This window comes from Periophthalmus magnuspinnatus, chromosome 11, assembly GCF_009829125.3.
Source record: "Periophthalmus magnuspinnatus isolate fPerMag1 chromosome 11, fPerMag1.2.pri, whole genome shotgun sequence".
In the NCBI taxonomy this organism is placed as follows: domain Eukaryota; kingdom Metazoa; phylum Chordata; class Actinopteri; order Gobiiformes; family Gobiidae; genus Periophthalmus; species Periophthalmus magnuspinnatus.
This window is the reverse complement of record NC_047136.2, coordinates 19525771-19537024: the sequence shown is the minus strand read 5'-3', so window position 1 is coordinate 19537024 and position 11254 is coordinate 19525771. Positions and strand designations below refer to the sequence as shown.

The 11254-nt window shown below is 41.7% G+C and overlaps 1 protein-coding gene across 1 annotated transcript; it reads right to left on the bottom strand.

Annotated features, from left to right (window-relative positions):
* Window positions 1-6858: 6858 nt before the first annotated feature.
* On the bottom strand, window positions 6859-10571 carry sem1 (SEM1 26S proteasome subunit). The gene is made up of 3 exons (XM_033975318.2): window positions 10432-10571; window positions 9301-9394; window positions 6859-7013 (listed from the first exon to the last, which is right to left on the bottom strand). Exons 1-3 carry the CDS (start codon window positions 10505-10507, stop codon window positions 6971-6973), a joined length of 213 nt encoding a protein of 70 aa, XP_033831209.1. The 5' UTR covers window positions 10508-10571; the 3' UTR covers window positions 6859-6970.
* Between the last annotated feature and the right edge of the window lie 683 nt (window positions 10572-11254).

The following is an 11254-nucleotide window of genomic DNA, read 5'->3' as shown; positions in this document are numbered from 1 at the left end:
GTGAAGAAATCTTGCTGTTTATGAGTTGGTTCCTGAGCTGTATGATTCCTTTTTTTAAAGTAACTTATAGAAACCAGTAATCAAATTACTTCTGAAATAAAGTAATTAGATTACTTTTAGACCAGTAGTCAGTTTTGCAAAGTGGTCTGATTCCAGTCATATCAATAACATCACCATGGAGACAAGCACCCCGCACCTAAAAGGTAACATCTTTAATCTTGCACCAAATGCCACAGAATGAGCATTATGTAGTCCATAGTGTTGTTGTTCTATCATCACACTTTTCATAAAACTGTAGGAGCTCACACAGACAGACACACACACACACATCACACAGATAGACACACACACTCACAAAGAAAGACAGACACACACTCACACACACCCCCACACACACACACCTTCATACACCAATTTATGCAGACACTAGGGAGGTTAGAGGAAAGACCAAAGAAGACCAGTGGAGACCAACCAGAGGAGACCAGAGGAGACTAGAGGAGACACCAGAGGAGACACCAGAGGAGACACCAGAGGAGAGACCAGAGGAGACACCAGAGGAGACACCAGAGGAGACACCAGAGGAGAGACCAGAGGAGACACCAGAGGAGAGACCAGAGGAGAGACCAGAGGAGAGACCGGAGGAGACTAGAGGAGACTAGAGGAGAGACCAGAGGAAACAGCAGAGGAGAGAGCAGAGGAGAGACCAGAGGAGATTAGAGGAGACCAGAGGAGACTAGAGGAGACCAGTCCAGAGGGTGGTGAGGAGGGTATGAGGAGAGGGTATGGTGTGTTTGTGTGTGTGTGGGGGGCAGGGGGTGGGGGTGTAATTGCTGCAGTTAGAGCCACAAGAGACTTAAAAGCCCCGGTGCTCTCCACACCGATGGCCCCCACGGTACAGGGCCCTCAGACGCCTTTGATAGGGGCCCTCACTCCTGCACCCCACCCCCCACCACCACCACCATCACTATAAACAGGCAGGCTTTTGTGAGAAAAGAAGGAGGGGAGGGGGGCTATTATTTTGCAGAGTAATTACAGCTTATTATGTGTGTTTACTTTGGCGGGGGGCGGGCGTGCAGGTGCGAGGGGGAGAGGGGACAACTCAGCGATCTCCCGAGTGTCTTTTTTTAGGCTCTCCTCTCCCGGGCGGCCATCTTGACTCCCGGTGGTGGTGGTTGACGTGGTGGTGGTGGTGGTGGGGGGGGGGGGGGGGGGGGGTAGCCATATAGCTCGGTATAGCCCCCGTTGCTAATTTCGACGTCGGCAAAAGCAACGGGCAATTACAGCTATTATAACGGCAGCTGTGTGCGTGCTTCCTGTGATACTCAGCGTGTGTTAGAGAGAAAGAAAGAAAAGAGAGGAGGAGAGAGGATAAGATGAGGGACGAGGGGTAGGGTGGGAATTTGGGGTCAGAGACAAAGCAGAAAGACAGAAGAAGAGAGGAGAGAAGGGAGCAGAGGTGCCCAAGAAGATCAAACTAAAATAAGGACAGGGAGCAGAGAGAAAGAGGAGGAGAGAGAAGAGAAGGAGGGAGAGAGGACAGAGCTAGGGAGTGATGGCAGAGGAGAGAAAGAGAGGAGAGAGAGATAGGTCAGAAACAGGGAAAGAGAAAGGAGAGAGAGACCAAAGTAGGCCAAATTAGTATGGAGAGAGGGGAGAGAGAAAGAGGAAGAGAGAGAAGACAGAGTGGAGAGAGGGAGGAGAGAGAAAAACGGAGGAGAAAAGAAGAGAAAGAGAGATGCTGGGAGGAGAGGCGCATGAGAAGACCAATCAAAGGTAAAAAGAGAAGAAGTGAGATCCCTGCTGATTGTGTGTCTCCTTAGCAGGTCGCTTGCCCACTCCACAGAGCGCAGGAACAATGGAGACTCTATCTTTCTATTTCTCTGTCTCTACCCCTCTGTATCTCACTATATCCCTCTACCTCCCAATCCCTTTCTCTCCCTCTGTTTCTTATTTCTCCCTCCATTTCTCTCTCTATCTTTCTCCATCTCTTTCTCTCTTCCTTTCTCTCTAGTCTTTCCTGTCCCTCTCCCTCTGTCTGTTTCTCTCTTTTTTCTTCTGCTTCCTCTCCCACTCTCTCTCCATCTCTCTCTACCTTCCTCTCTCCCTCTCTCTCTCTCTCACCTCTCCCCATCCCTCTTCCTCTCCGTTCTCCCTCTCCATTTGCCTCCTCTCTCTCTCTCTCTCCAGATGAGGTGTTTTGAGATTGGCTCAGCAGTGTGGCAGGCTCTCACAGACAGTCGTCCCAGGGCAGGACCAGAGGAGGATCAGATACTCATCTATACTTAAACTAGTACTCTCCTAGATACTCATTTGAGCAGGTATTGATACTAAATAAGACTAGTGTACACCCATGGACCAGTATGGAACCTACTTGGATGAATGAGGGATTACAGAGGATTATAAGGCCACAAGATAATATAAAAGAAAGTACTACGATTAAATATAAAAAATCGCACTCTATTGTCTAAGGAGTGTTTTTTTAATTATCATTGTGGCATAGCAATTGGTATTGAGTATCGAGTCTATTCCTTAGTATCGAAACATTAGTATCATGACAAAACTACAGTGGTTTTACACACTGTCCAATACATGTCTAACTTTTGAGTACTTGTTTTTGTACAGTATTTAAGCAGAGGATTTGTTTTTAATTCTTATTAGTTTTTGTTTTTCTTTAAAGGTGCACTATGTAACTTTTCTTGTGGAGGGTCTGCTCTGTGGAGTTGTTAGAAAACTGCAAAAATGTGCCAAAATGACTACACACCGCTACTGAAACCTACCTTTATCAACGATTAAGAAAGTAAAATTGGAGAATGACGTAAGTATTTCACAGTGGGTGTGTACCGGTTGTGGTGAAAACGGGGTTAGATCAGAGCAATGACATCTGAAAAGGGGAGAATAAAGATTGCTCAAGCATACTTAAATTAAAAGCTCTAACAAAAAGAATGTTATAATGTCAGCAAGCATTAGTTATGGGACGCCACCATCCAGTTACAATCATTTCAAGCTAATCGACACACAAGCTAATGGAGACAGTATTTGTGAAATTGCTGTTTTGCATTTTAAAATTCACCATTCTAGCTTCTTTTGTATATTTATAATAGCTGTTACGTGGCCTTGGATGGGTCTATTGTGTTACGGTACCTGTCTGAACTTTGCTTCTTTCTTTCTGGTGTTCATATTAGTATTGACCCGATGTTGTCCTTTGTCCCTTTGTTTACAATAGAGTGTGGGTGGTGGGTTACAACAACACCAAACATACTGCAGAGACGATACAGGGCCAGGGCTGAGGAGCTGACTGGGTCCCCTGGTGCAGCTGCGTGTGGGGGACCAATCTTCAGCTCGCAGCACAAACAAAATGGCCTATCCTCAGCTGCTAGCACTCAGCGGCTCTTTGCTCTCAGGGATGTTCATTGCTGATGCACGTAATAACAGACATATAGAAGCCCAGGGTTGAGAGTCCAATAAGACCAAGACCACTGTGAAAAAAAAAGTACAAAACAGGTAACCCTGTTTTTTTAACTATTTAAAATGTTAACAAAAACAAAAATGAAAAAAAAATAAAAAAAATAAAAAAAAAATTTTATGAGTCAAAAGCATGAGTCTCTGGGTTGTTTCAAAGCTGACATCTAGTTGGTTTAAACCTAAAAATGACTCTCTCAGATCTAAATGGTCACTTCCTAAACATTAAGAGTGGAGGCTAAATACAGTTCCTTTTAATTATATTTTAAAAATATGGTTTAGATTTGTAATAACTTATTTGGCTGTAAGTATAAAGTTTAATAAGAATTTTCACACATTGTTCTTGTGTCAAGCTCTTTGAATTAATTACTTTGTGCAGCAATTGGGATTTACAAATTGAAAAGAAAGCTTTAAATGAATAATTTTTGCAACCTCAGCCCCTTGGGACCAGGGGTCTGGTGTGTTTACATTCATGTTGTATCATGTCTGTCCAATCACATGCACCATCCCAATCAAAAAAATAAATAAAATACATCTGTGAGGGAGCTAAGGGTCCAGTGGAGCTCAGGGCCCATTGGTGAGAGCTGATGCACAGCACATACTCACTTTACACCACACACTTTACACCACACACTGTACACCACACACTTTACACCACACACTTTACACCACACACTGTACACCACACACTTTACACCACACACTGTACACCACACACTTTACACCACACACTTTACACCACACACTGTACACCACACACTTTACACCACACATTGTACACCACACACTTTACACCACACATTGTACACCACACACTTTACACCACACACTTTACACCACACACTTTACATCACACATTGTACACCACACACTGTACACCACACACTTTACACCACACATTGTACACCACACACTTTACACCACACACTTTACACCACACACTGTACACCACACACTTTACACCACACACTTTACACCACACACTGTACACCACACACTTTACACCACACATTGTACACCACACACTTTACACCACACATTGTACACCACACACTTTACACCACACACTTTACACCACACACTTTACACCACACACTTTACACCACACACTGTACACCACACACTTTACACCACACATTGTACACCACACACTTTACACCACACATTGTACACCACACACTTTACACCACACACTTTACACCACACACTTTACATCACACATTGTACACCACACATTTTACACCGCACACTTTACACCGCACATTTTACACCACACACTTTACACCACACACTTTACACCACACACTTTACACCACCTCTAAACCTCTTAACTGAGATTAAAGGGAGATATTAGAACAGGACTAAACCAAGGCTAAACATGGACTAAACAGAACTAAACCAAAATGCATCCTCTTAATCAGGACTAACTCAAGATTAAACCTGGTCTAAACCGATCCAAGACAAAAACAGGCCTAAACCAAGTTTAAAACAGGTCTAACCATGGACTAAACCAGAACTAAAACACAAATCAACCTGGACTAAAGTATCTCTAAACCAACCCAAGACAAAAACAGGTCTAAACCTAGTCTAAAACAAGGCTAAACATGGACTAAACTAGAAGTGAACCTGGACTGAACTTGGACTAAATGTGTATGTTGAATATTAAAACCAAGAATTCAGTAAAAGATAAAGGCACCCAAAACAGAAGTCACATTTATTTAAATACATTAAAGTCTCATCTCAGATCCCACAAAAACACACTTCAAACACTCTGTAGCTGTGCAAGACATGGTCTACTCTACCTCCAGGACTCCACACTGGATCAGCTTCAGAGGGGGCAGGAGGGGAGGGCAGAGGCTAATGTCGGTCCTGGTTCGGGACAGCGCCCCTGCTGAGGGCCTGGCTGGCTTCAGGGCAGGTCTGAGCAAAGCGAGGGCTGCACGCTGAGGGCCTCCTGCTGGGAGCCTGCTGCCTCTGACAAACATGGAGGATAATCTGAGCTCCAGGGACAGGCGGGGCATGCTGTGCAGGGACAGGTAGAGTCAGACTGGAGGAGCAGGAGGGGCAGGTTGTACAGGGGCAATGGGGACAGGATGTGCAGATGCAGATTGTGTAGGGGCAGGCTGTGCAGGGTCATGAGAGGCAGGTTGTACAGGGACAGGTTGTATAGGGGAAGGTTGTGCAAGGTCAGAAAGCATAGTTGTACAGGGTCAGGTTGTGCAGGGGCAGGTTGTACAGGGGCAGGTTGTGCAGGGTAGGAGGGACAGGTTGTGCAGGAACAAGCTGCGCAGGGGCAGGTTGTGCAGGAGCAGGTTGTGCAGAAGTAGGTTGTCCAGGGTCAGGAGGGGAAGGTTATGCAGGGGCAGGTTGCACAAACACATGTTGTGCAGGAGCAGGTTGTGCAGGGACAGAAGGGGCAGGTTGTGCGGTGACAGGAGGGGTAGGTTGTGCGGGGACAGGTTGTTCATTCATTCATTTATTACAGTGCTCATGACCATATCCATGACATGGAGCACAAACATGAACATATCAATTTATGACAAAATAACATACACTAGAAAATGTCTTTTTCCTCATTAATATAAAGCATGAACCTCTTTCAAATAGGCATCAACTTTACAAATTATTTTCTTTTATTCAGCTTGAAGCATCACAAAATTTATATTGTGTATTTTGCTGGGCAGTCTGAGTTTCATTGCCTCACAGTGTGTACTTTCAAACAAAACATGAAATTCATCTCCCACCGAATTACTTGAACATAAATTACAAATCCTCATTGATCTGTCCAGACCCTTGTGTCTGCCAGCGACCTTGGGAATTTGTGCATGGACAAGCTTTACAGAGACAGCAGGGGCAGGTTGTGAGGGACAGGCTGTGCAGGGGCAGAAGGGGTAGGTTGTGTGGGGGATGATGGTCTCTAGGGCAGGTGGTCAGAACAAAATGAAACTATGCAGTACATGTTTGTACATAGATGTGGATGAATAACTTAGCAAGTTATACAGCACACCTTTATGTTGAAATGAATTTTTATCTCTCTCTCTCTCTCTGTATGTGAGTATGCAATAATGTGTTTTTTAGTGGGAAATTGTGTTGAACCTTTGGGTAGAACTGGTGTGATAATGTTTTAAAACTCACTTCCTGTAGTTTAACACATTTTTCAAACCTTTACACATTGCTTCATGGTTGATAATTTATACTAATTTACATTACAGCAGGTATTATCTCACTAAATTAAGTAAAAATTAGAGAATTGTCAAAATCATACACTCTTTACATGGACTCATCACTAATTATTTACAGATTATACTGTGGTGAAGTTCATGTTTAAATCGATCTGCAAGTGCTATAAGCCCATGTGGTGCATCAGTGAGAAACCAACTTGATTAAATACCGACTTCAGAACTTTACAATATTTATTACAAAAATTAAACCAAAACATGTTCAGAAAAGTGTCATAACATCTCAACAGTAATAATCAGATTCAGTCCCCTCCGTGTGCACTGGGATGGTGCTAGGACGTCTCCATTTTGTACCCGTGCTTCTCCAGCTCAGCCCTGTGTGGAGGAGAGAGAGTGTGATTACAGGTGGGTGGCACACACACACACACGCAAGAGTGGGCACACACTGATTATAGAAGGTTAGAATGCATACAGGTGCTATAGTGGTGATTATATATGGTGGCCTTTGACTGTAATGATATCTCCGAGGCGTGCGCGCAGCTCTCATAATTGTCCAAATAAAACAATAGCAGGCTGCAGACTGAGGGCCACTTATGTCAGAGCTGGCTCATTATGAAGTGTTCACAACAGTTACACGCTCTGGGCTTATGGAGGAGAGGAGAGACTGGACCAGCTTCTTATCAGATCACATGTTTGGCACACACTTAAAGCAGAGTGTGCAAGCAAGCACATGTGAAAGAACCAACAATATGTTACAGCTATGCCCATGTGCAGCATTTAAATTAGGATCTTTATCAGTATTTGAGTATCTTATCCAGCAGAAAATTGTTTTCTAATGACAACCCAAATATGGGATATCTACACGTGTGTATGTGTAGTATTAAACAGGGTTTGTAACATGTGTTATGCTGTAACTTTATTAAAACAGCTGTTGTGGTTTTAAGTCAGTGTAAGCCTCTGCACTCTCTTTCCATCGCTGAGTGCGCGCACACACACAAACACACACACAGAGGGAGAGAGCTGCATGAGACCGCAGTAACACAGAGGAGAGGTGAACGGGATATTAGCGCTACTTTTAACTCTGCGCTTTGCTCCACTGTGTTAGCAGCAGAAGACGATTAATGCACCAACTGCAGCCACAACTTGTTTGTCTTAAAAGGGACTGAGCCCCATTCATCTGAGTGAGGAATTTCATTCATTTGAAAAGCTTTAGAATTTAATTTGCTTTTTTAGGTTTAATGTTAGACCACTGAAATTTCACATTAATTGAATGTGGCTCATATATTCTAAACTATAAAATTGCTGTCAAATGAAAATACATGGCATAAAGCCTCAGTCAGACGACATCTGCATGTGAACACCGCCATGCCAAGCCCTCTGGGGCCAAAATGTACTTCTCTTTTTAAAATGAACTAATCTCAGAGTGACATTTGGCTGCTTCTTCCATTTTGCTTTTTACACTGAGAATAATACCTATGTTTGAGAGATTAAAAACTTTGAAATTAAACTCATTTTAACTAGGGGCGCACGATAATATCGGTCATCGAATATTAAATAATCATCTGATAATGGCAATTATGACGTCATAGTGATAATTCCAGTAATAAAAATGTTCACCAATTATTAAAGGAAAAGTAGCTGAATCAGTGCATTTTGGGAGTCTGAGCTCTTGTCCCTCAGAAGGCTCATTCTGAGCCTGGGCTCCAGTCATACACATGGACCAGTCCCGGGTCAGGGGTAGAGAGCAGGACACATGGGATTTTTTTTACGTTTGGTGGAAAAAGAATTCAGTGAAGCTGCTTTGTAACAGCCCCACAACAAAGGAGAAAGCACCAACACCATGACAGGAGAGGAATACAGGCTGTTCACAAGAAATCTAACAAGTCATCTTCATTTTCACCATGACACCAAATGAAAACATGAGGTAATGAGACTACAGCTTGATATTGATGCTGTAGGGCTTGGGGTTTGGGCTACACAGGGATTTAGTTGTATTTTAGTTCTCAGTCAAATGAGGACACCCAAATCAGACTTTGTACAGGACTGTTTGTGTTCGCCTCTTTGCTAACTTTTTATTCACCATATATACACACAATACACAGTGGCTCCTTTGAGCTTGTGTCACTCAGAATCCATCTTGTGTTAAAGGAGCAGCCAAGTCCCGCCCTTCTGTGTTGCACAAAGCACGCATGAAACCCTCAGATAGTAAATGCAGTTTTATTTTGTTATTTTCTTTCCTTCAGATAAGCCATATTCTATATGGCAAGAAGAATTAATGTAGGCCTGTATGAAGTTGTATATTTTTAAAATCTGGTTCATTAAATAATTATTATGCGTTACTTTATCGGTTATCGATGACAAACACATGGTCAAATTATCAGTTAATGGCAGAAAATTCCATTATCGTGCATCACAAATTTCACAAAAAAACAAAAACAAAACACTAAATCCAGTATAAAGTTACCTCAATCCTGTTGATTCATTCACTAAATAAATGAACAGAAGTTATATTAAAATGGGACTTGTGTATAGCCATAGTGACTACCAGAGCTTGATTCAGCAGTTCTATGTTTTATATGTCACTGCACCACACTATAGCCTCATGGACTCCCCAGGTCTTACCCCCCCTACCCTTCACACACTCTGTATATGTACTACAGACCTGAGCTGATTGGAGAAGTCATCCTCCACGTTGTCGTCATCCCAGTTGTCCTCCCACACATGAGCATCCTCGTCCTCGTCCAGCCCGGTCCAGTCTGCAAGAACACAAAAGTAAAGTGTCACTTTACACTATTTTAACACCATCAGTCAGATAGAGCCCCTTCTGTTGCCATCATATTTTCTTCCATATTTTGTTATATATTGTGCAGCCCCAACTGTAATTTCCAAATCATTCCATCCATTTAAAAGGAACTGTATGTATGTTACCAGAGCCTTAACTTTCAGATGGAGGACATACACTTTTTTTTCTCATTGTCAGTATATTGACAGGCCATGCCTCATGAAAAAGCTCACTGAGCTGCAGAGGCTGCACTAGCACTGATTAATGATGAGCACAATATGTCTTCTTTAAACCAACTGGCTAATCAGAAAGCAGCCAATTCTAACAAATAAATTGAATGTCATATACAGTGTTTTGCAACTATATAATCTACAGTTATTATATTTAAAGCTATATTTAATTTGAACATGTTTACCTTGTACCCGAGGACACAGATAGGTCAACATTTCTATATTTAAAAGGGAGAGGGTAGGCTTTTGTGAGAAAAGAAAGTCATGTTGGAGGTACTAAAATTATTGACTAGGTAAATAACCCGTCTGAACCTTTGGTTAGAAATATTTTTAAATCTGTTGTGCAATACTTTAATCTAGACATTTGACATCGTTTAGTTGTATCTATATCTAGTAGTCTACGCACAACTACGACTTAATTTTAATTGTCAAAGGTGTAAAAGGTTTGAACTTAATTTGTCTTGACTTGATAAGCGTGTGTATTATGAAAACTAGCAGTTAGCTTGTTAGCATGTTGTACCTAACATTACTGCGTTCTCCATTAACACATAAAACCACCAAATATCTCAAATTGGTTAATACATCATCATATATAGAATACATTATTGGAGTGTCACATGTCCATTGTAACACCAATAAGCATAAACCGTATAAGAATTGTTTGCGCTAATGCTAACTGGCTAGGCTACATGAGCTAGCTGAGTCACTGTTGTTGCCCCACAGCTGTCTCTCCTCTATCCCTGGCCCCTGAGCTCACAAACCCGGCTCTAGAGAGACTGACCCTCCGCTGGGAACTCCTCAAACTCGTCGTCCTCCTCCAGGAGGCCGAGGTCCACTGGCTGCTTCTTGTCCGACATGTGTACGCTGTCTTCGGGTTGTCACTGAGCCGTCTGCCGGTGGTGTGTGAGGTATGACTCTTCAGGAGGAGCGGAGCGTAATTGTGAATAGCTCCACTGCGCAGGTTTTTTAGCGCAGCACGTATGTAGAAGAGCGCATGCTGCGTCAGTGGCGTGGGGCTTTACGTTCAGAATTAGAAAGTGTGTTTTGTGGATAAAAACTAGTATTTCTTCTAGGTTTGCGTGAATAAAACATAGTAAAATAGGGTTTTAATAGTAATAGCTCAAAATGGAGTAAGGTATTTAAAAAGTTCTAAAGTACTAAAGATAACAAGATACGTAGGCCTTATTGTAAGGGAATCTATAAAATTAAAGAAAATAAAACATAAAAATAAATATAAATAAAAAAATAAAATAAAATAAAATACAATACAATTAAATTAAGTTAAATTAAATTAAATTAAATTAAATTAAATTAAATTAAATTAAATTAAATTAAATTAAATTAAATTAAATTAAATTAAATTAAATTAAATTAAATTAAATTAAATTAAATTAAATTAAATTATCATGAGTAAACTGTAGTAACATCTTGCCAATATTGATGAATAGGCTTTTCAAATAAATCTAAAATAAAAAATAAATAAATAAATGAATAGGCCTAAATACATGAATAAAGATACAGATCAGATGTGCATAGCTTTCATCTCCGTGTGTCCTGTCGGCCTCATGTAGTGTATAATTGAGACATGCTCCAGCTGCCTCATG

What these genes read in the sequence shown, in the direction of transcription:
- sem1 (XM_033975318.2), bottom strand. Translation starts at nt 10,507, where the DNA reads ATGTCGGACAAGAAGCAGCCAGTGGACCTCGGCCTCCTGGAGGAGGAC. An exon ending in TGAGGAGTTCCCAGCGGAGG is followed by an intron (nt 9,395 to 10,431) that starts GTCAGTCTCTCT and finishes GTGTTCTTGCAG; the next exon opens with ACTGGACCGGGCTGGACGAG. An exon ending in GACTTCTCCAATCAGCTCAG is followed by an intron (nt 7,014 to 9,300) that starts GTCTGTAGTACA and finishes TCCTCCACACAG; the next exon opens with GGCTGAGCTGGAGAAGCACG.